Below are 25,440 nucleotides of genomic sequence, written 5' to 3'. Positions count from 1 at the left end.
AGAGGGGTTTAACTCAGTTTTATCAGAACCCAGAACAGCCCTCCTGCCTTAACCTGAATCTCTCGTTTTCTCAATTTCCCAGATTGAAAAAGGTCAAATTGTAAGTGGAGGAGGAGGGTAATGGGGTCTGAGGTAAAGGAACAGAAAAGGTGAAGGAGTTAGTAGCAGTAAAAACTCAAACCGTACATCCTTCCCAGAGCAGGCAAGCATTGGCTCCAGACACCAACTCCCTTCCTCTGTCTTGATACTAAAGAAAAGAAAATATTTTAACTTTTTTTTTTTTTTTTCTCTTTTGTTTCTTGCAGTCCACTCTCCTCCTCTATTAGTTTATGCGTTTCCGTAGTGTTGTCAGAGACAAGAGCTGCCAGGCAGCTTAGCTTGCAGCATCAGAAGCATCAGAGAGGTTCAGACATAACATAAGCAGAGTGTGTGTGTGTGAGAGAGAGAGAGAGAGCAGCAATGTAATCAGAACCGTTAGTTTTTTCCATGTACAGAAATTATGCAGGCCAATGGTCCCTGAAATAAATAAACCTACTCTACTCTACTCTCCAAGCCATCTAGTAATTATAAACCACACGCATTCACTCATCCTCAACACACACAACCTACTTTCTTTCTTCCTGCAACAGTCCCTGCCCTTTCACTTCACTCTTAAAACTTAAAAGTACTTCTTTTCCGTCTTCTTCTTAATCTCTTCTCTTTTCGAGAGTTCCCTCCCCTCCTTCTCCTTCTCCTTCTCCTTCCAGAGTAAAATGATAATGAGTGGAGGAAACAGGTTTCCCTTCACTGCATCCCAGTGGCAAGAGCTTGAGCATCAAGCACTAATCTACAAGTACATGGTTTCTGGCATCCCCATCCCTCCTGATCTCCTCTTCACCATCAAAAGAAGCGTCTGTTTGGACTCTTCAAAGCTCTTTCCTCACCAACATCCACACTGTGAGCCCATTACACACTGATCTCTTGATTTCTGTCTCCACAATTTTTTTTAAGTCTTTCTTTTCTCTCATATGGGGTTTCTCTTAACTAATATATCGAGTACTTTGTGGGTGCAGTTGCTTGGAGCTGTTTTCAGATGGGTTTAGGGAGGAAAACGGATCCAGAACCAGGGAGGTGCAGGAGAACAGATGGAAAGAAATGGAGATGCTCAAAAGAAGCATACCCAGATTCCAAGTACTGTGAGAGACACATGCATAGAGGGAAGAACCGTTCAAGAAAGCCTGTGGAAGTCGCAACACAAAGAAAATCAACATCACCACCAACTGTCTCATCAATCACCAGAAACCACTCTAGTAACTCATTACTAACAACATCCTCCCATTCTCGTCTTTCGTTATTAATGTCACCTGAGACCCAACACCAGAATCACCTTCAGTATCCTGCAGGTTACCATGCCCATCCAAACCATCAATTTTTGTCTTCTTCAACACCCACTGGAATTGGTTTGTTACCTCAAGAAAATTCTACCCACTTGCTTTTGGACTCTGGTGGTTCTTCTATGACCAATACAGATTTCAGGTCTGTTTGCAAAAGTAATGTGGTATTTATATTAATACTTTTTCTGTGTTTTCTATTTTATTAAAAGCTTTTCTTAATAGTTTGTGTTTTGTGTTAAAAAAAAAAAAAAAAAAAAAAAACAGGAGGAGTGTTTACGGGCTGAAAGAGGAGGTTGACGAGCATGCTTTCTTCTCAGAACCTTCAGGTTCAATGAGAAGCTTCTCTGGTTCATCTATGGATGATGCTTGGCCACTCACCCCGCTCACAATGAACTCTTCTTCTTCTTCTTCTAGTACCAATTCTTCAAAGCAGAGGAGTTTGTCTAGTTTACATAATGAGTATTCTTATTTGCAGCTTCAAAGCCTATGCGATCATGATATCCCAAAACAACAAAAACAGCATCAGCATCACTATCTTCTGGGAAATGATATAAGTAATCTAGGACCCATGAAAATGGAGAAGGAAGAACCCCAAAAGACTGTTCATCGTTTCTTTGATGAGTGGCCACCAAAGAATAAAGAATCGTGGCTTGATTTGGATAACAAATCATCAAACAGTGCTTCAGTTTCAACAACGAGGCTCTCAATATCCATTCCTTCATCACATGACTTTCTTCCGATCTTTAATTCAAGAACTAATAATGGTAATCAATTCCAAGTCTTTTCTGGTCAATATCTATTCACTTTTTTAGTTTTTTTTTTTCCTGTGGTTTCTCTTTTTTAAACCAGATAGATTACCTTTTTTTTTCATCCATGAAAGCTTTTTTTTTTTTTTTTTGCAGATGGTTGAGTTTAAATCGGTGGGTTTCTTGATGTACTAGTCGGTGGTGGGGGGGCTCACTGCTTTTTGTCAAGAGGGCTAATAAGAACTGTTCAACTCTTTTGTTTCTTTCTCCAAAATGTGATTTGAGATTGGATTTTGTGGGTGTTTAATGAAGTATCCAATGTCTTTTGCTTTGCTGGTTCTGTTCTTCTCCCCCCACTTCACTTTAGAATTCATTAATAAAAAGATTTCAAGGACACAGGCAAAATCTACTTAATGTTATGGTAGCTAAGGCATTGATATGAATGTATGGCCTGGCTTCATTAATGGTTTGCTTTTAGTTTCGGACACTTCCCCTTACTGCAGTTATAGTTGAGGGACCTGATGCATGGCCCCAGGATTTGCTAATTTGTCACTTGTCAATTCACCTGCGAACCCTACTTGTAATCATCAAACTGACACAGCATACAATTACTTCGAAAATGGGCAATGCGCTATATATTTTGGAAGAAGACAATTACCGAATGGGTACTTGTAGTATCTCTCCATCTTCTTTAAAAATGGTTGCGCGTGAGCTAACTCTCACAAATTACATGGAAAAGAAAAATAGAGCATTTCACACACAACACACTTCTGCCATATCTCCTGCTCATGGAGCCCTTGAACTTGATGAGCACGCTTTGGAATAAGCAGAGCAGTACTACGCCAGCTTTGAACCCTCTTGCTACCTACTTCACTTTTCCTTTCTTGGTGCTTTTATTGAATGAATTTTAATCAGAAACGATCGGAGCAGAAATGGGAAGGGAGGTATGAGGTATCTCCCTGGTGTTTGGCATTTGCTGGTCATTTTGTTTCCCTCTTATCTCAATCAACTCCAGGCTCTTATCTCAATCAACTCCAGGTTGGGTATAATGCGATGAGAGGAGGGGTATTTCAGTCATGGAGAAAGGAGCCAGCCAGCCAGCCACCCATGGGGAGGTCAGGTAAAGAGCACTAGTCTGTTTGTGTTCTGAACCTTCTGATGGAAGTGCATGTGTGGGTCTGGTGCGTTCCTCAGAAAAGGAGAAATGCATAGAGACTAGACTTTAAAAAGGACTCCCCACTGAATCTTGCAGTCAGTACGGAAGCAAAGCCAGACAGCATCCTTGTTAAGTCCTCTCACCAAACATCTCTTTTCAGACTCGGACTCTGTCTCCTTAATCAAGTTTTTTTTTTTTTTTAATTAACACATTAAACTTGAAGTTTTGACAAAATATTGCACAAGCGCGAGTATTAAGAATTGCGGTAAGGTTGCTTTAAAAATGCAATATCAATTAAAATTCATCTTCAAATTAAAAAACATACAGACCAAACAGTGTCTCTTTCTACACTTACCGACGCCTTCATTATCTCTCTAAAATACCCATCAAGAAATGTCTTTATCTTGCTTTTAAAACAACCAAAAATAAAATTCATCTTAAATATTTAAATATTCTTAAATATTTTTGTATTCAAAACCCGTCACTGCTTTTGCTGCCATCACCCCAACTTTTTTTTTAATCCTACAAGAAAGATAAACATATTAAATTTTTATAAATTTGTATTTGATTTAGTTAAAATAAAATAATTATTTAGATTAAATTTAAAGTTTATGGTGAATTTAGAGTTTGATGAATTAATAATAAATTAGTTAATAATATTATCAATTAGGGTTGATTTGATATAGTTGAACATGAAAATAAATAGACTACAAACTTTTTGGATTCTGAAGGAGGGGTTAACGTTGGGGTAATGGTAAACCTCATTTTTAGTTATTAAAACTTTTATTAAAACTTTTTTCACAATCTTTAGACCATTTCTATCTTTCTATAATATCCAACTAAATCAATGAAATTGTGAAATTTTCTTACATTAGTAGGCCTTTCTTACTTCAGAACAACTTCCACCTTTCTTGGATCATCAAATATCCTTTCTCTTGATATGAAATGCCCCAAAAAGATAGATTCCTTCAACTAAAATTCACACTTACTCACTGTTATTATCTAGACATTGAACTGTTACTATCTTGAATCGTTACTTTCTAGGCATTGAACTATTACTGTCTAACCATTACTATCTAGACATTGAACTGTTATTATCTGAACTTTTCTTAGATATTTGACTATATTCAAAGTTCTAGAACTTCGTTTCAAGCAAGATGGTCTCGTTGGAAAGCTAAGACATGGAGCTACAAGTTATTTGCAGGAAAGAGAACCCAGTTCTGCCCCTAAGATAGTCAAAATTGATCATCAACAAGTCAAACTTACTGCCCTATAGGGTATGTCATGACCCCATCTCGGTTGATAACCCTTAACTGGAGTTCTACAGCTCCAAATTGAGCAAGAACAATTTCTTTAGTTAGTTAGCATCCAAACCTACAATTTCTATGAGGAACCTGATCCTAATTCCCTTATTCTCCTATTTAAAATCTTATTGAAAGTCAGGAGACGAGTCTGTCCAGATTCGTCACCCCCTTTCCTTCACATATAACTTTCACAAACTACCTTTTCTGGGTAAATTATCATGGTTTCACGTCCTCAATCACATACAACATATGAATTAACTTAATTTTAACAACAAATACTATTTTTCCCAATTAATTTATTATCAAATTTGAAATGAATTATAAGATCATGTTTAAAACACTTTACTCGATACGAATTAAGATTTTGATCTTCAACTCCCTCCTTTCTTTTCTAATGATAGTCGACCCTTCTTCTTCTCTTCTTGTTTAATTTTCTTGTTAATCCCTTGTCCACAAGTGTTTATTCCATTTATAAACCTTAATTTTTAATAGGTTCTTGAAATTTTGTTATTTTTCTTTTGATTTGCAAGAATGAATACAAAAACTCTATCTTTTCTTTCCTTACGGTTGCTGCAGATTTTTTTTTGTGAGAATAGGAGCATTTATGTTTTTTATATATTTTTTTTATTTGCATTTAAGCCCAATTTTCTTCAAGTGTATTATTTTTGCCCCCACATCGTTTTCTTCTTATAATTAAGCTATACCTGTTTTCATTTCTTATCATTTCACTCTACAACTTTTAGTTTAGTTTTTTTTATTTAATTTAATCTAAACCTCAATATTTTCGGGTTAATTTATAATGTCCTGAAATATTTCATCCATAAATTTATGTCCAAAATTTTCAAATTCCTGTTTTTATTTAAACCTATGCATAAATTCTTTACTTTTATTCCCCATTTATTTAATTTGCAATTTACAAAAAATTTTTTTTTTTTTTTCCAGGGTTTACATTGATCCTTACCTCCTAATCACAATAAATCATAAAGAAATTGATGAGAAATTCAAATTTTCTTCATTTCTTTTTTTCTCTCTCCCTAACTTCTAGCACCTCTATTTCTAAGCTTATAACCCTTTCTAAAACTTCACGTACTTTGTTTAAATCTAAAATAAAAAACTTCTCTCAAAACTTTAATCTTCCTCTATTAAGTTTTTTAATGTAAGAACATCAAAGAATTCATGCAATTTTGCTCTCCTTTCTTCCCTTGATAATTGACAGCTCTTGACTTCCAATAGAAGCCAAGAAAGCTATTTATATGCATTAATCATTATTTACAATTCAGGAAGTTTTTTGTTTACTGGTATCTTGTCTTAGCGTAATTTTTACAACGTGTCTGGCCTTCAGGTTTTAATCCATAAAACCTCATTTTAGAAAATTAAATACATTTTTTAATAACAAACCTAATTTTTTTATTCACACATTTCTTTTTTAATTTGACAAAAACATATGTTTTTTCATGACAAGCATTGTTTTCAAACAAAAACTTATTATGTTCATAAAAGCAAGATTCAATAAAAAATTTAAAAATAATAAATCAACATTTCTATGTACCTATATGAAAAAAATACGATAAAAAATAAATTTTTAAAAAAACATTATATAAAAAATGAAGAAAAATATTTTATTCTCATTTAATATTAATGAGAAAATTATTTTAGAAATTATTTGTATCAAGCTAATACATAATTATTCAAAAGCCAACCAACAATAACATCATAAAAAAACCATAATCTTCTTAAAAACAATTACATAATTGTTTTTGTGAACAATACGTTTTTTGAATGAAAGGCAATGACAATTAAAACAAAGAGGTTTGTTAAAATTTTTAATAATTTGAAATAAGTATGAAAATATATCTTTTAAATTTAAAATTCATTTTTTTTTATTAATGCATTGCTTTATATTTTTTTACAAAATTATATTTTTAAATCAAAAGCATTGTTTTCTAAATAAAACTTATCTTGATCTGAAATGCAAGTTTTAATAAAAACATATTTAAATAATATCTTAATATTTTGTACGTGATTGAAGACAAAAAAATAATAATTAATGTGATACAATTATGTCAAATTTATTAATAAAAAATATAAATATAAATTTTATTTTCATTAAATATTCATGAGCAAAATTTTATTTTTTTCTTCATAACAGGTATATAATGATTGAAAAATTTTATGTTAACATTCCCATATAAACCTATAGCATTATTTATGAGCTATGTCAAAATTAAATAATAATTTGAATATAATATTAAGTATTTTATTTCTAATTTATTTTAATTAAAATATAAAAAATATCCATAAAAATAGGCTAAATACTTGGGTTTAAAAGCTTGGGCCTATACATCCAACTTAATTGAAAGAAAGATTGGCACTCATGGGCCTACAAAGTAAGGCTTGAGTGTTTGACCTTCCTAACTTGTTTTTTTTTTTTTTTTTTTTTTAACATAAAATAAATAATGTATTTTGTTTGTTAGATTTTGACCGCCAGAGAGTTTGACAAAAAAATCACGTTATAGGTTTTTTAGATTTAGAAACTCATATTTCATATAAAATCCTATATTAAATATCATTATAGGTTGTCTGGAACCCTCAAATTAAATTTAATTAAATTTTTTTTATTAAATCTCATGTTTAAAATTATTTTGAGTGTCAAGAATTGAATCAAATAGAATTCAATCTCTAAATTTGGTATAAAAGTAAATGAGATGTCAACTCCTCTGATTTACCATTTCAAAAATAAAAATATTAAAACTTTATTTTTCAAAATATCCATCAACTCATCTTTTTCGAAGAAATAATTGAGTAAATAAGATGAGAGTAATAGAGTAATATAGAAAATACAATGAGTTGAATTTCATCTTTTTTTAAAAATATAAACTCAACGTATTTATCAATTAAATTTAAATTAAAAATTATAATTAAATTTATTTATAATAAATAATTAATTTAAAAAAAAAATCTTAATTAACCAATTAAACGGGTCAAAATATGACCTCAATACAAAATCAAATATAAGAACCTCCAAACACTCTTAAAATAGGTTAAAAAAATTAATACAAAACTAAATCAAATAAAAAATTACTTTCTTAACCAAATGTTTTTTTTTTTCCAATAAGAATAAAGTTAAAAATAACGCACGATTACCGAGAGAAACACATATAAAATTATATTATATTACTTAAAACTGGGTAGAAATGTAATTTGAGTAGGGGTGCACCTCGCAGCTTAATAAATAACTTTTTTTTTTTTTTTTTTAAATACAAAACAAAAACAAAGGCAGTTATTTCCATTTCTTCCTGCAAATTGCAATGCAAACAGGATCCGTTGCTACCCTCCAAAAAAAAAAATCTATCATATTCTAGGGTTTCCTCAAACTCATTTCTCATTTAAATCCATCTAAAACGATGCCTGTGAATCTGACGCCGAATGCAATTGAGATGATAAACGGCGGCGATGTGAACTTGAAACCGCTAGTTCAGGTTTTGGATATAAAACAGATGGGAAGCGCACAGGAGAGGTTCAGGCTCCTCGTCTCTGATTCCGTTTTGACTCAGCACGCCATGCTTGGTACTCAGCTCAATGACCGAGTCAAGACTGGCCTTGTCAAGAAAGGATCTGTCATTCAATTGATCGATTACATTTGCAGCCAAGTTCAAAACCGCAAGTTAGTCTGTTTACCTAAACTGAATCTCATCATTTCTTCCAAATTATAAGTAATTGAATCTCATCGATTACATTTGCAGAGCCAAGTTCAAACGTGGATTGGAATTCTTGAGGAAATTCTAAGTTTATTTTGAATTGAAATTTAAGATAATTGGTTGATTAAAATTGAAGTTGTAGAAGGAGCTAGTAACTGGACAATCTCTATACATGAAGAAATGTATTTATTATTAACTCTTTATTCTTTTTTAAGTGTGAGGGGGGGGGGATTATATTAATTATCAATATATACTTGAAATTAATTAAGAGTTCATTACGTGCTATTAAATAAAATAGATCATACTTTGAAGAGTATCACATAAATTTAAATAAGCTGATCAGATTTTAAATGGTGATAAACTGAAAGAATTAATGATAAAATGTGTTCTGGGACTTGTGTAAGTGTTTAGCCCTTCTTTGACTGGCACTGGCTGTTTTCTTTTTGGTAACTCTTAATACAGGATTATTGTTGTGCTCAACTTGGAAACTATAATACCAGACTGTGAAATAATTGGAAATCCAAAAATGGTCTCTGATGCTCCTGCTCAGAAGGCATTGCCTCATACCAACTCAATGCAGTCATCAACGGTTGGTTATAACAATCCGAGTTCTCAAAGTCATGGAAGTAATATGCACAGCATCAGGCCTGCTTTGAGCAGCCAAAATCATGGTGGAAATATGCAAAGTTTCCGGCCCACTTCAAGTACTCAAAATCAGGGCAGTAAAATGCGGAGTTTCCAGCCTGCTTTGGGTGCCCAGAATTATGGTAATGATGTGCAGAGTTTTCGACCGACAGTTCAACCTCCGTACCAACCCCCTCCAAGTTACAGAAATCATGGTGCAGTTATGAAGAATGAGGCACCAGCACGGATAATTGCTATTAATGCTTTGAATCCTTACCAGGGACGCTGGGCTATCAAAGCCAGAATAACTGCTAAAGGGGATCTTCGCCGCTATAATAATGCTCGGGGGGATGGGAAGGTCTTTTCCTTTGATCTTCTTGATTCTGACGGAGGTGAAATACGAGTGACCTGCTTCAATGCTGTTGTTGACCGCTTCTATGATGTTGTTGAAGTTGGTAAGGTTTATCTGATTTCAAAGGGTAGCTTAAAACCTGCTCAGAAGAATTTCAACCACCTGAAGAATGACTGGGAGATATTTTTGGAGGCAACTTCAACTGTGGATCTTTGCCCTGAAGAAGATGGTTCTATACCACAACAGCAGTTCTCCTTCAAACCCATTAGTGAAATTGAGATTGCTGAGAACAATTCCATATTTGATGTAATTGGTGTTGTGATATCTGTTAACCCTTCAGTTCCTATATTGAGAAAGAATGGTATGGAAACTCAAAGAAGAATTCTGAATCTGAAGGATGGTTCGGGTTGGACAGTTGAGCTAACCCTTTGGGGAGATTTCTGCAACAAGGAAGGTCAAAAGCTGCAAGAGATGGTTGATTCTGGGTTTTTTCCCATTTTAGCTGTCAAAGCTGGGAAGGTCAGTGACTTCAATGGAAAATCTCTGGGAACAATTTCTTCTACTCAGCTCTTTATAAATCCAGATATTCCTGAGGCTCATGCTGCAAAAGACTGGTTTGATCGAGGGGGCCGTGATGTTGCTTCTATGTCTATTTCCAAAGACATTGCGCAAGGAGGACCCAAGAACGAGGTTCGCAAAACTGTGTCCCAGGTCAAGCTTGAAGGTCTTGGAAGATCAGATAAGCCTGATTGGGCCACTGTGAGGGCAAGCGTAAGTTTTATCAAAACAGATACATTCTGTTACACAGCCTGCCCTTTGATGATTGGAGATAGACAGTGTAACAAGAAAGTGACAAGATCCGGAAACTCAAGATGGCAATGCGATAGATGCAATCAAGAATTTGACGACTGTGATTATAGGTATCTTCTTCAAGTTCAGATTCAGGACCACACAGGATTGATTTGGGCAACAGCATTCCAGGAGTCTGGGGAGGAGATATTGGGTTACCCAGCAAAGGAATTGTACTTGTTGAAGTATGAATCCAATGATGATACCAGATTTGCAGACATAATCAGGAGCCGACTCTTTTACCAGTATCTTTTCAAGCTTAAGATCAAAGAGGAAATGTATGGGGATGAACGAAGGGTGAAGATAACAATTTTTAAGGCGGACGAGGTAAGCTATTCTTCAGAGAGCAGATACATGCTTGATTTGATTTCAAAAGTTCGTACATATTGAATAATCTGAACCTAAAGCATCTGATTTTATATCCTGTAGCTTAAGCTCTTCAGAGTTGATTTAGGCTTTATACCACTTGCTTATAGGAGATTCATTGTTAAGTGATTTTATCAATACTGTCAACCAATACACGTTTATAGGCACCTTTCAGATTAAGCCTTGTAGCCTGTATTCAACACACTTTGAATTCAGCTTGAGATTTATTTTTTTGTCCTTTCTCTACCCTCTCTCTCTCAATATCCTGCATCTGGCGCTGATGTATCTGGGGAGCGTTGGCCTCTGCCAAGGAATGGTTGATATGATTCCAAAGTTCTTGAAGCTTGTGAACATATTTTAAATGTGCAGTTGACACTTAATTTTGTCATGCAATTTTGTGCCTTTTATCCTTCTAGTGCTCAATGCATACTGCGGTAAAGGTTGTGATCTCTCATTCTGAAAAATGAGAGCTGATGAGCCATAAAAATAGAACTCTATTATTTCTGTTAAATTGCCAAGTGAAAAAGATTTGTGTCCCTTGGTTGTGTTGCACCAAGACAGGAAAATTAATTTGTAGAATTCACTAGTTTTGGACCAAGTTACGTCTAAGAGCGAGTCACAGAAAACACACAAAAGACGCAGATCTTCATTGAAACACAGATTTATGACATAGGTTTGTAAAAAGAAGTCCAAGCAATCTCAGGATTATACATCTCTTAACTCCGCCTGACCGGGTCGAAATTGGAGACTCCTACCACTGCACCGGCAATGGCAGCAAACACAACTCCACCAGCCACAATGCTGAGCAAGAAGTTCTTGAGAGACGGAGAAACCCCAGGCCCAGCGGCCTCGGCTACCTCTGGAATCACCATGGAAACCGTGAGTGCACCTGCTGTCAATCCAGTGACTACCTTCTCCTTCAATGAAGCCTTGACTTGAAACCTACAATTGCATCTTGATGCCGCCGCAATAGCCTTAGATGGCCTCACTGGGAGTGGCTTGAAGAAAGCCTCGGAGGTTGGGGCCGTCTTTCGGCTCGCATTAGTTAATGGCATGGCCATTGAAACAGCTGAAGTTGAAGCCATTTCTTTCTTTAATCTTCGCGTCTGCTCTCTCTACTCAACAAGAAGCTTTCTTTTGGTGAATTCACCTTTTAAAACTGGGGGATGGTGTTATTGTTATGGGGGCTTGTCTTGCAAGGCGGAGGGAAGAGGTCCAATGAGAGGAGGAAATTTGAGATATCAGGTGGACTTGTCATCTTGATTCTCTTTCCTATGTGGCAGCTTCTCAGTTAGCAACTGGTGGATAAGGTTATCTGATTTGGGCCGCCCAATCACCATCAAGTTTGAAATTTGGAAGGGCAACTATCTAAGGCACTGTTTGGTGCTCCGGTTAAACTATTGTTTTGTTATTTTATTTATTTTATTTTATTAATTGTTTTCATATGCTGATATGGAAAATAAATTTAAAAAAATAAAAAAATATTATTTTAATATATTTTTAATTAAAAACCACATCACAAAGCAATATTTAATACAGTTCTAAACACCCTTTAAATACCAACGAGTGGATTGTTGAGTTAAAAATAGGTATTTAAAAATCATGATTTTAAGAACTTAGTACACTTACAAAATCCGTTCGAAATTTGATATTTTTTTTAAATTATAATTTTATATGCAAACAATGATTTTGAAAATGCAACCCCAAACAAAACTTAAGTACGGCATCGTGTGGATATCACTTACCAAGCAGCTGTTGGGCCCTTCCAATAGCTTCTTCAGGTTTGTTTATACTGTTTTCTGTGGAAACATTTTTTTTTTCGTTTTTTGCTTTAGTTTTTGATAATAAGGTTTGAAGTATTTTTTATTTAAAAATATATTAAAATAATTTTTTTTATTTTTTAAAATTATTTTAAATATCAACATATCTAAAAAATATATATATATATATATATATATATATATAATTTTTAACAAATTAAATTTTAAATTCTAAAATAATATTGTTTACACGCATTCCCAAATAAAAAAGAGCCCATGCCAGTTTAATTATACATGCACTCGGTTACTTCTAGTGCTCCGTAGCATGTTTTACCCATTTTTATTTAACATAAAACAAATATGTTTGCAATGAGAATCCAACTCAGTTTAATGGGTTAAATTTTTTTAAAAAATTAAATTGATCTAAATTAATTTATTAAATTTATGGCTTAAGTTATAAACTTTACTTATTTAATAATTTTTTTTAAAATATAAGAATAGAAATATAAAAATGAATTCAAAATCAACCAAACTTTAAATAATAAAATTAAAAAAGAAAACCCAATTAAAAACTCAACAATGAAATTTAAAAAAAAAAAAAAAAGTCTAGCGCGCAAACCCAAGTGGGCCGACATGCCTAGGCTTTTAGAAAAGCCTAGGCATGTAGGCTCGAGGCAAGTCTAGTGTTAAATATATTTTTTTCAATAACTTTTTCTATTTGATTATACGATAAAAAATTATAAAAATTAATTCAAAATTAATTAAATATTAAAGAATGAAAGTGGATTAAAAAAAACAAAATAAATATATAGAGAGGTCAAGTTAGGTGTGTAGGCCTAGATGACCAACGCATTTAGGGTATATATATTTTTGTTTTGTTAATGGGCAGAAGACTTGTCTGCTCCACTTATTATTATTTAAAAAAAAAAAATAATAGATGACAGGATACTTGTTGTGACATATGATACATCATCTGCTAGGTGGCGACCTAGATTATGACCACCATTATGGTGGTAACAAAATCAAGGGGAAGATATTTTTGGACTAAAAACTCATTTTGAATTCATTTTCATTTAAAATCACTTTTAAAATATCAAAAAAACCTTCATAAACCACATGTTAACCTCAAAACACCTTAGAACACTAAAAAAAAAAAAGAAGCAAAATCAATTGAGAAAAATCAAAACAAAACCTGGTCTTCTTTTTCAAGCATGTCTATATGAAAAATCTATCACTATTAAATTTCTCTTGTCAAATTAAACCAATTTAGATGTTAATGTGATGTTTTTTAGTTGTTTTTTTTTTAGGTGAAAAAGGCTAGGACATGTATTTTCTAGTCCAAAATATTGGGAACCAGTTTTTCATTGACTTTGACAACTAATAAAAGATGTGTTGTACTTTTCTAGTTATATAACACATTATTTGTTATCAAAAACTCATGCTAAATTAAATTCAATTTATAAGTACATTTGAATTAAATAACCTATTATAATTCTTATGTTTGATATAAAAATATTAAATCATTGTATTGAATTCAATTATAATGTATGGAATACCTATAAAACTAAATGGAATTAGCAAACTTTACTATTTTAGCTTTAATTTAGAAATCATTTTTGTTACAAAATTTTCTTTGTTACAAGGACCCATATTAAAAAAAAAATGATATAAAATATAATCATTTTAAAGAAGATATAAATAGAACTATCTTATAAAATTTATTAAATATTTGTTGAAAAAGATTTAAAAATATATATTTGTTAAAAACTCTTTAAGAGATTAGTGTAGCAAATAAAAGCACCCTTTGATTTATTTTTTTAATATTTTTTTATAAATTAAATTTCATTTGAAATTTAAATCATACTTTTATGAGAGTCTAAAACAAAAAAAAAATCATTTAACTATCTAAATTGAATTGAATGATTACAAACAAACTGTAACTAGTTAGGTAGCTCGCGCTACGCCACGAGCTTACCTTTTATTTTTATTAAAAATCTAGGTCCTGATGTTGGAAGGACCCATCGCTATTTTGGGTCCTACATATGGCAGGACCCAAGGTTATTTGGGTCTTGCACTACCAATGACCCAAGGTTATTTTGGGTGTTGTAGCTTCCTCACCATACGCTCCCACCAAACAATACAGTCCATAGTGAAAGCACTCCAAGTCTACTGTGCTTGTGCGAGGATCCAAGTTTATTCGGGTCCTGCAGCCAAGACCTAAGCCTATTTGGGTCGTGCACCAACAACACCCAAGGGTATTTAAGTCCTTCCGTAGCCAGGACCCAAAGCTATTTGGGTTCTACCCGACCAGGATCCAACGCTCGCCTTGGGTCCTGCACACGGATGGACCCAAGTTTATTTTGGGCCCTGTAGCCTGTAGAACCCAAGGTGATTTAGGTCTTGTCTTAATAAGGACCCAAGGATATTTTGGGTCCTGCACCTGGGAGGACCTAAGGTTATTTTGGGTGTTGCCCAACCTGGATGCAAGGCTATATGGATCTTGCCCTGGCCAGGACTAAAGGCTATTTTGGGTCATATTTTTAATAATTCTTTAAAAAATGTATGGTTTCTCTTTGATGGTATTAATATTTTTTTTCAATTTACTAATGATAATAATAACGCTAATAATAATTTGTAATTCTACCATCCAAATCAAATCTATTAATGTTTTTTAATAATAATAATATTTATGATATTAATAATACTATTTTTAATTTTAATACTTTTAACAATAAAAAAATAATTAATATTTATAAGATAAATAATAATATTTCTAAAACAAATAATAATATTTTTAATTGAATATTTAGAATTATAATAAAAATAATAATAGCTAGCACTCGCCACTTAAGCCAGCGTGTATCGTGTGCCCATGGACAACCCAACATACATGCAAGCAGCCAAAGCGCCACGTGTGTGCTTGGTTTGCCCAGCACTCAGGCAGCCAGCCCAAGCCCCACGTGTCACCACGTAGTAATTTTAAATTTTACCTTTCAATTCAAATCTATGGTTATTTTTCAATATATATATATATATATATATATTCTAATCTAGTAATTATTTTATTAATAATATTAATTATTATAAAAATAATAACATGGAGTTGGCCGTGGTCATGTGCAGGTCCAACATGGCATTGGACGCGGTTGCGTCCAGGCTCAACATGGGGTTGGGCGGGGACGTGTATAGGTCCAACCATTCCCAAACCCAACGTGGGGTTCGATGCGGACGCGTCCAATTCCAATGTTGGGTTGGGCGAGGACACGTCTAGGTATAACATTGCGGTGGACTTGGTCGCATCCAGACCTAATATGGTTTGGGTGGGGACGCGTTAAGTTCCAACATAGAGGTGGGCACGGTCGTGTCCAGCCGAACATGGGATTGGGTGTGGACGCTTCCAGGTCCAACATGGCGTTGAACGTAGTCGCGTCCAAACCCAACGTGGGGTTGGGCACGGTCGAGGCCAGACCAAACGTGGTGTTGGACGCGGTCGTGTCCAAATCCAATATAGGGTTGGCCGGGGACTCGTCCACACCTAATGTGGGGTTGGGTGCAGTCGCGTCAAGACCCAACGTGGGGTAGGGCACGGAGGGGTCTAGGGCCAACCTGGAGTTAAGCGTAGTCGCATCCAGTCCCAACGTGGGCTTGGGCGTGGATGCGTCCGGGCCCAACTTGGCATTGGGCGCGGTCGTGTCCAGACCTAGCATGGGTATGGGCGGGGATGCGTCCAGGTCCAATAAGGCGGTCATGGTCGCATCCAAACCCAACGTGGGGTTGGGCGGGGACGTCTACAGACCTAACATGAGGTTGGGTGGGGACGTGTCAACGTCCAACATGGAGATGGACACGGTCTCGTCCAGGCCAATGTGGGGTTGGGCGTGGACATGGTCGCGTCAAGACCCAACTTGGGGTTAGGCAGGGACTCGTCCAGAGCTAACATGGGGTTGGGCGGGGACGCCTATAAATCCAACATGGGGTGGGGCACGAATGCATTCAGGTCCAACATTTGGTTGGGTGTAGTCACTCCAGACCCAATATAGGGTGGGCGCGGACACGTCCAGGTCCAACATATGGTTGGGCGCGGTCGTGTCCAAGCCCAACGTGGGGTGGGGAGCGGTCACGTGTAGTCCCAACGTGGGGTTGGGCGTGGATGCGTCCAGGCTCAACCTGTCGTTGGGCGCGATGGCGTTTAGACCTAACATGGGGTTGGGTAGGGACGCTTCAAGGTCCAACATGGAGGTGGACGCGATCACGACGAGACCCAACATGAGGTTGGGCGTGTACACGTCTAGGTCCAACATGTGGCTGGGTGCAGACGCGTCTAGGTCTATTATATGGTAGGCGCGCACGTGTCTAGGCCCATCGTGGAGTTGGCGACGGTCGTGGCTAGACCTAAAGTGGGGTTGGGTGGGGACGCTTCTAGGCCCAACCTGGAGTTGGGCGCGGTCGTGTCAAGTCCTAATGTAGGGTTGGGCGGGGACACGTCCAGGGCTAATATAGAGTTGGTCGTGGTCGTGTCGAAGCCCAACGTGCGGTTGGCTGTAGATGAGTCCAGGTCCAACATGTTATTACCACAAAAAAAAATATATATAGTTAATTTGAAGGATAGAATTAAAAATTATTATTAGTATTATTATTATTTGTGCCATAAATATTATCATTTTTATTATAATTGAAGGTATTAATATTAAAAATGCTATTATTTGTGTTATAAATATTACTATTTCTATTATAGTTCAAATCATTAATATAAAAAATATTATTATTTGCGGTACATATATTTTTATTTTTATTAAAATTTAAAGTAATAATATTTATTTTTATTGTAGTTCAAAGTATTAATATAAAAAATATTATTATTTGTGGTACAAAGATTATTATTTTTATTATCATTGAAAGTATTAATACTAAAAAAAATTATTATTTATGGCCCTAGTGCCAAGTTGGGCTGACCGAGCATACATGCTGGGCAACCCAAGCGCCGGGTCTTGTCATGTGGCGCAGGTGACATGACCAAAAGATTGATGTCTTCTCCCAAGTGTAAGAGTGTCGAAGTAATAAATAATCCGGCAAGACCGGGGTCAAACCATAGGGAGGTTAATTGTATAAATTATAGACAACAATAATACAACAACAACAACAACAACAACAATAAAGAAGAAGAAGAAGGAGAAGAAAAAGAAGAAGTTGATGAGAACTTTGAGATGGAAGATTAATGTAAGGATTAAACAATGATAAAAACAAATGTCAAGGTTAAAGGATCCACTAATGGTATTTCAAACTAGTATAAACTCTTATTATTCAATTGGAAACCACACACAAAGTAGGTTCCAATCGGATGATTTGTCATTAATAGCTCATTATAAATTGTTAACATGATCATATTAATTATCTTATTTAAGTAACACCAAACTTTTAAATATTATCAGGAATTCAGGATGCTAACTTATGTTAACAACAAATCAAGTTCCTTTCATAGCACAGATGTAGGTAATACCATGCGGTTGGGTTATGAGAGTGCCAAGCATTTGTTATACCAAGTGTTATATAACACAAATCTAGATTAACCATTTAACAAGTAAGGTATTAAGAATTAGTAAGATAAAAAGATAAGACATGTTAATATTAAACATTAAGGTCCATGTTGAATTTACACTATACTTATTCTGACACCATTGGTGTAACCTTTTCACCTTGACATAATAAACTTAGTTAAACATAATGAAGAAGAGAAACATAAATAAACAAAATAAGAACATAAATAAGATACAAGTTAAGTAAGTAAAGGAAAGGAAAGGAAATGAAAAATATAAACAAGATATTAATGAAAGCAAAATTTAAGAATTACAAAAAAATGAAGAGAGAGAGCAAGAACAAGTTATTGATATGAACAACCAAGCTCCTAAATACATGGCAAATGCCTCCTTTTATAGGCTAAAATTTGAAACGATTGATTTGATGACTAATTGTTGAGTAGGTGGCCAACTCTTGACTTGATAAAAATTCTTATCTTCTTGTCTAAACAAAATGTTATTGCTAACATCAAAATTGGAATTACTTGTACTCATGAAAGTTCTATGAAATTGTCTTATCTTTCCAGGAAAAAAACTTGAGGTCATTTGGACTTTTAGAACTCAAGATATAGGCTGAACACTGAATAGTGTCTGGGCTGCAGGATAGATTCGGACTTCTTTGTTGTTGCTATAATTTGGACTTGAAAATGATTTTTTTAAATCTTGGACTCCACATGAAAGTTATAGACCTATGTCTTACCTTTCCATCCATATAAAACAGACCTAAATCCGAGATCTACAGCTTCAGATATGACCCAATTACCGAATAGTGTTCCAGTTTGGACTGCACCAACATTTCTTTTCTAAGTTTGGCCCTCTCTTTGTCCTTTCAATTTCAGTACTTAAATTCATCAATCAATCCTTTCATTTATGTGATAGGCCTGAATTTAAGATGAACATTTACCATAAATTAAATGTATCTTATATTATTAGGCATGTTATTATAAAACATGCTTCAGTTAAGGAGTTATTGATACTTCAAGTGCAAAATGATAATATAAAACCTTGATAAAAATGCACTTTTAAGTACTAATTAGTAGGTCTGGCTATGCAATATGGGCAAGGCAGCTAAAACGCCAGGTGTCCCCACGTGGGGGTGCGGTCTTGGCTCACGCCTAGGGCAAGGGCAAGCCAGCCCCAGCCTTACGTGGCGCTCGGGCTTGACCCAGCGCAAGGGCAGGTCAACCCAAACGCCAGGTGTCGTCATGAAAGGGGCTTGGGCCTGGCTGACACCCAGGGCAACTTCACCAAAACTTGAAGTAACCATTTGTTCCCAACCATCCATTCAATTTCAAATGCATCCTAGTGAAAAGAAAACCCCACCCCTCCCCCGTTGCCCTTGCAACTTTTTGTGGCAAGGGTTGGGCTGCCAATACACTGTTCTAATCCACAATGCTTTAATTCTAGGTAAATAGTAAGAGGGACACTAAGTCCTTTTAGTATATTGTCTAATAATTTTCTTTCAAATTTATTAATCATTTTATTAATTTTATTAATTATAATAAAAGTAATAATATTTCTCACATAAGCATCAGCCCAAGTGCCACGTGTGCACTGGGTCTTCCCAGCACACAGGTAGGTGGCCTAAGCACCCAAGGCTGGGCAGAACGAGCGCCAAGTGGCTGCAGCTTAGGGCGTGGCTTGCCCAACGTCTAGGACTGACAACCAAATACTAGGTGTTCGCATCCCCAGTATGCACGCCTCCAGCCTGACGTTTGGGTCCTGCAGGCTGCAGCTTTACTACATGCCCCCATCAAACAGTGCAGCCCATAGTGAAAGCACTCACGGTCTACAGTATACACGTTGCAGTGCAAAACAGTAAATCCATGGTGAATTCACATGGTGCAATCCATGGTAAATTCACTCAAAGTGCATAGTAGCTCACTCTACAGTGAAACACTAATCAATTTTAGTTATAGTTAATAAATAAGGACAGAAAATTAGAAATCTCTCTCGATTAGTCGTTTTAGAGCCTTTGTTCGAATCGCTACCACCACCTCCTATCCACAAAAGTCTAAACTGCCAAAGTTATGGCCTTGCTGTTGGTGGCACAACTGCTATAACGCTAGCTATTTACAATCTTATAATCAATCATCAAGTGGTGCACACCACGTAGATGCAGGTCAAGGCAAATACCAAATGTGTTTAGGCTTACTTTTGGGTTTATGTGGTGTCTTGAAAAAAAATTCAATGTTTAATTTAATTTAATAAAATTTTATTTTATTTATTTAAAACAATTAAAACTTTAGGGGTTAAATTTAAACCGGAGCAAATATTTAGCTTTGTTTTCTTTTGGTCAAATCAGAGACAAAGTTTTCATTTTTTTTTTTAATTTGATCATTTTATATATTATTGATGAAAGATTGGACTTGATTAATTTTTATTTGTTTAGCTTGATTTTGGGTTCTCACGATGCCAAGAAAAAATTTCAAGATTTGGTTAATGCTTGATTTACCAAAATAAAATACAATTTTATTGGTTTGAAATATTTGAATATTTAAATACTGAATTTGAAATTGAAACAAATGTTTATTAATATTTTTATTTTCAAACTAGAGATTGAAGTGGAGAAGTGGCTGGTGTGTGTAAAACACGGGCCAACATGTTAAGAAAATCATTGTATCGTGGTGGCGTGTATGGCTTTTTCTAAGATTCAACGATACCCTTCCTTGGTGGTATTAGAATTGTCTTGATAGGGGGCTTTCTTATGAGGTGGCATGTGATGATGTCCATACTCCAGTTCGGCTCTGACCATTCATTATTCTTTTATTTCTTTTTTTATTTTCTTTCTTTTATCTCCTCGGTTTTCATGATTGACATTCTTCAAAATAGCAAGTGACCATTCAATTTTTTTTTTTTTTGACATTAAGTTGAGCATTTATTATTTTGATTGTTATTTTTAACAACAATTATAATTATAATTATAATTTGACTTTATAAAATTGACACTCGGTAAACCAAGAAATCTTGTTTGGAATCAAAGATAAAAAAAGATGAACATGCAACATAAAAGAAAAGAAAGACACAATTAACTATTGATTGTAATGGTTACTCAAAAGTTTTTGTGGGATAATATTTTAATATATATATCTTTCTTTTAACTTCATGTAATTTTTGTCATGCATTGATATCTTTGCACTTCCATGGCACCAATCTTCATACACAAAATCTCTGGCATTTACAATATGAATTCATCAGAAGAATTTTTTGTTTATTAAAATCTACAACTGTCACCAAACCAAAAGTAAACAACTACTGGCAGAGTGTTCATACATATTACATTTCACGGCCCCAAGGCATTCTCGCTTTTAACAATAAAGCTAAAATCATTATTTTACATGAGTAATAGGAAAGAGATCACATTCTTCTCAGATTGTCGACCCTTGCCTGCATGTCACTGTCTATTCCGCCATCACATTCTTCTCAGATTGTCTAGCCTTGCCTGCAAGTCACTGTCTATTCCACCGTCTTCATTCCCTGTCGTTTCCACTTGTGCAACCTTACCTTTTGCAGCAGGGGCAGCAACAGCAGATGATGGTGCATTTACAAGCTGCAAGAACAATTGTTGTATATAGATTAATGATTAATTCAAACCTCAATCACTTAGCCAGCATGCATGGAAAAGTAAAAGTTGAAATGACAATATTACCTCCTGATTGACGTCAATTCCAATCTCATCAAGAACTTGGTTCACTAGCTCTTCAGTTTCTTCCTCTTCCTCATCCCCTTCCAAGGCATCATCAATGGCATCACCCATCACCTCAGTCACCATTTCCATTTTTTCATTCTGCCTCTCAAATTCTTGCATAATTTTCTGCAATGATGGCAAGTTCATCTGCCTATTCATCTGGCCCATCGCTTTTGTTACACCTTTCATCGCCTCTCCCATTGCTTGCGTCGATTTAAGTGTCTGAAATTTATTCAAAACATCCATATCTTAATATTATCAAGCCATATGACCAAGTTTGATGCATTTACTTTTTTTATGAAACAAACGGGTTCAATAAAATTGTAAAATCAACAACACTGAAAACCCTAGAGACACAAATGAGGGAAAGAAAAAGAACACAAAATTTGAACTTCAATCAGAATCAAAATTTACATGTCTCCCCATCTTAAATATTTTGGAATCTCAAAACCAATCAAAATGAACTGAAATGCAATGCAGCATGGAAAAAATTGAATATTTTCGATAGAAAAGTCTTGCCTATATATAAAACTCTGGCAACATTTGATGTCATTTTATAACTAGGATTCTTGGCAATTTATTTTGTTAAAATCCTATCTCCTATTCTGATTAGCCTCTTCAGAGTTTTACCATGCTTATATATAAGCAGATGTAATCTATGACTTCAGGAATTCAGGAAGCCTGTCTGATGAAATGAGATATCAAGTTCTGAATGTTTTTTTCTTCTCCTGTTATTCAAAAGGTACTTCATTCTGGATTAAAAAAATGCAGCGGCATAGCCTAGAGGCTTCTGTGTATTCAAGCCATTCTTTGTTTTTCCAGTCTCCTTGTTCTACATGAAAATAGCTATGTGGCAAAGATTCCAAGATTTCTAGCATGCCAGCCAAACAAAAACTCAGTGTGTATTATTAACTGTCAGCAATATATTTTCAGCCACGAAACAAGCAGTTATAGTGTTTTCAACAAAACATGGGCCAATGCTCTTGGTCTTTCGGTTTTGTGATGATCTTGCACACAAAAACCATAGTTCACGTTTTGGTCACGATTCGAAGGGAATTAATTACAGTGAGAAAAGAAAAACTGCTTGGATTTTAAAATCAGTCAAGTCACTTTTCAAAATTCCTCCCTCCCCCGAAAAGAAAAAACATTAAATTATGCATGTTGTTTTGCTACAATACACAGAGTAAGCCGAAGCAAAACACTAAATATTTTCAATATATATACATATATGATACAGATATTTTTCAAGTTAAAAAAGTAAAGGGAAAGTCATCAGCATCAGGGAACGCATCAAACATGGACAAGAAGTAGTAACAAGCAAGAGATACCTGAATTCTAAGAGATACACCCTGAAGCTGTGACTTGAGCTTATAGAATTTCTCTATTTGATGCCTAGTCCTAATAAGGTCCTTGGCCATTACTTTCACCGCTCCCTGCAAGCAGTGTCAAAAAATTAAAATTAAAATCCTGCTTTAAATTCTTTTTTTTTATAAAATAAATTAAATAGCAGCTGACCCACCATCTGCCCTTGCTTAGCACTTTTCTTGATCTCAGCGATTAGTTTCTTTTCTTGTGTCTGTAGACCTTGTCTCTCCCTCTCTATCTCTCTAATAGATTTGTCCAACATTCTCTTATTTTCCCGCAGAAGTTCTGAATTTCACAACCACAAAATAATCTCAGAGAATCAATAACCAAATTAACATCCAATAAAATTTTAAATTCATCCTTAATCAACATGAAAAATAAATAAATACCTGCGGGAGTTTTTTTCTTGCCAAAGAGGAAACTCATGTCGATGAATGAATTGGGATCGGAGAAGAGGAGTCCTCCTGGAGCTTAAACTGATCGATCGGATCTGGCAGAGTCTTTGTCTGAAGAGAGATATATAGATTGCTTTGAAGAGGTTGTCGTCGTCCAAAATTCTTCCCTCCACCCTCCTTTTCTTTTACGCGGTTAGTGGAGTTGTTAATAATCAGAGAAGCATCGGATTTTACACGTGTCTCCTTGTCATGATAGGCCCCATTCATGCTTTTAGACTTTTGTGATCTACCGGTTTATCTCATGCACTCGTGCTCTTTTTTAAACTTCTATTATTTGTTTATTTTTGTATTCCTATATTAATGTATTAGAATTAGTAAAAAGAAAAAAAAAAAAAACCCCTTTTTTAAACTTAGTAGCAAGTAATTGATGGATCTATTGAAATAGAGCGGACAAAATAGAATTTTCTCTTTTATATTTTTTATTTTAAAAATAAAAAAATCCAATTTAAAATTATAATAAATAATTTTGTATCTTTATCATTGTCATTTTTGTGCATGTTTGTTTTTTATTGCTTTTAAACATAAATTAAATGCTATCATAAAAGCTTCTAAATATTTTTAGAAATGAAGATAAAAAAATCCTTGATTAAGTTTGATATATCCATTTTTTTAAAATAAATATATTAAAATTATAAAAAATATACAAAATTATTAATTTAATATTTTTTAAAATAAATTTTTTTAAAAAATTCTTTGACGATTGAAGTCTATTACCGAGAGAAAGCTGAAGTCTCTGCCCATTTTGAAGTCTATTACAGAGAAAAACTTAAAATTGAATGCGAAGTTCAACAATAAACTAGTTTGAAAGGAACAACTTGCAATAAAAAAGTAATAATTAAAGCTATAAATAAAGCAATTAATACAACTTAAAAATAATGATAAAATAAATAGCTATATAAAAAATAAATTTATGAAAATAAATTGCAAAACAATAAGGCATAAATAGAGCTTGAGAAAATTGTATTGAATTTGTTTGATAAAAGACTAACTAGGTAGTAGAATGGCTCTCCTTAAATATCATTTTAAAGCTTAAAAACTATATTTTTTTATTAGGAAAAACATTTAAAAAAGCCCCTTACAAGCAGCTCCTAATTGGAATACCTTTGTTTATGACAATTACAAAGTTTAAATAAGGAAATAAGAAAACTATATTGTGTAGGATATTGAATCCTTGACAAATATTGAATAAGAAAACATTATGTGTAGGTGAATAAAAGATATTTCAAAAAATTATAATACAAAGTCTTCGAAAATAAAAATCTCAATCACTCTGATACAATTTAATTAAGAAGTTAGCCTTGCAATCTCGATCATCATGCTCATATATAGAAAACTAGACACATTTCTTATTAAAATAATGTGCATCTGAAATGTTTATTTTAGATTTAAATAATACTTTTCATATTTATTTTATAAAATCCTAAGAGAGAATACAATACACATACACCTGTCACACCCTAGAAATTCATACCTTTGATAATATTTAATAGTAAGATAAAGATTAGTTGCGAACTTTTACCAATACTCAAACTATTCATCTTCATCCTCCCTTTTACTTTCAAGATTTCAAAAATCTCAAACCCGATCTTCAAATCTCAAAGAAATCTTATTTTAATTCTTCTAAAATGGCATCGCCACCAACCTCTAGAAAACTCATCCTAAAGAATTCTTGAAATGATTCTAAAACTCATAAATGGAATAGTCTTAGGTCTAAACCAGAAGGTTTCCCTTAACTTAAGTAAAAGTTTAGTTTTGTATATTAAAGAAATCGATCACCTATTAAGTTTTTAGGAAAAAACTTAGATATAAAAGAAATAATAATTCGGTCACGACATACATTCAACAATACCTTTTATGTACTAGATGGAAAAAGTTTAAGTTTAGTTCAAATCCAAATTTGTTGATTGTGGAATTAATATATGATATAATACAAATAATAAAGATGATGGTTTGTCCAAATCATTAATTGATAGAAGCAGATTTGATGTTTTAAACAAAATCTAGAAATATGTTTTTTTAAATGATTTGCAACCTTATTATTTTTTCGATGATAATCCAAAGCTAGGACCACTATTGTATGAAGGTAAAAGATATTTAAAATGTCAAACTGAGTAGTTATTCCTCAATAAAT

At 34.2% G+C, this 25,440-nt stretch overlaps 4 protein-coding genes across 5 annotated transcripts; 2 read left to right on the top strand and 2 right to left on the bottom strand.

Annotated features, from left to right (window-relative positions):
• Nucleotides 1-307: 307 nt before the first annotated feature.
• Nucleotides 308-2,515, top strand: LOC118056688 (growth-regulating factor 6). 2 transcript variants are annotated; one of them, XM_035068985.2, is made up of 5 exons: nucleotides 308-936; nucleotides 1,053-1,289; nucleotides 1,383-1,515; nucleotides 1,638-2,137; nucleotides 2,276-2,515. In XM_035068985.2, the coding sequence occupies exons 1-5, from the start codon at nucleotides 753-755 to the stop codon at nucleotides 2,281-2,283; spliced, it is 1,062 nt and encodes a 353-aa protein (XP_034924876.1). In that variant the 5' UTR covers nucleotides 308-752; the 3' UTR covers nucleotides 2,284-2,515. The 2 variants fall into 2 exon arrangements, with proteins under 2 accessions (XP_034924876.1, XP_034924875.1); XM_035068984.2 differs by having other exon boundaries at nucleotides 312-936; nucleotides 1,053-1,515.
• Nucleotides 2,516-7,853: 5,338 nt separating this feature from the next.
• Nucleotides 7,854-10,856, top strand: LOC118056686 (replication protein A 70 kDa DNA-binding subunit A). Its single transcript, XM_035068982.2, has 2 exons — nucleotides 7,854-8,243; nucleotides 8,740-10,856. Exons 1-2 carry the CDS (start codon nucleotides 7,984-7,986, stop codon nucleotides 10,490-10,492), a joined length of 2,013 nt encoding a protein of 670 aa, XP_034924873.1. The 5' UTR covers nucleotides 7,854-7,983; the 3' UTR covers nucleotides 10,493-10,856.
• A 233-nt stretch (nucleotides 10,857-11,089) lies between these two features.
• On the bottom strand, nucleotides 11,090-11,678 carry LOC118056687 (uncharacterized). Its single transcript, XM_035068983.2, has one exon. The coding sequence runs from the start codon at nucleotides 11,551-11,553 to the stop codon at nucleotides 11,185-11,187; it is 369 nt and encodes a 122-aa protein (XP_034924874.1). The 5' UTR covers nucleotides 11,554-11,678; the 3' UTR covers nucleotides 11,090-11,184.
• Nucleotides 11,679-20,991: 9,313 nt separating this feature from the next.
• LOC118056685 (vacuolar protein sorting-associated protein 2 homolog 1) lies at nucleotides 20,992-23,441 on the bottom strand. The gene is made up of 5 exons (XM_035068980.2): nucleotides 23,244-23,441; nucleotides 23,009-23,139; nucleotides 22,818-22,922; nucleotides 21,451-21,711; nucleotides 20,992-21,351 (listed from the first exon to the last, which is right to left on the bottom strand). Exons 1-5 carry the CDS (start codon nucleotides 23,278-23,280, stop codon nucleotides 21,214-21,216), a joined length of 672 nt encoding a protein of 223 aa, XP_034924871.1. The 5' UTR covers nucleotides 23,281-23,441; the 3' UTR covers nucleotides 20,992-21,213.
• Nucleotides 23,442-25,440: the final 1,999 nt, after the last annotated feature.

The sequence above is a fragment of the Populus alba genome, chromosome 18 (assembly GCF_005239225.2).
Source record: "Populus alba chromosome 18, ASM523922v2, whole genome shotgun sequence".
In the NCBI taxonomy this organism is placed as follows: Eukaryota; Viridiplantae; Streptophyta; class Magnoliopsida; order Malpighiales; family Salicaceae; genus Populus; species Populus alba.
Note: the sequence above shows the minus strand (reverse complement) of the source record. Positions and strands in the feature narration are given on the sequence as shown.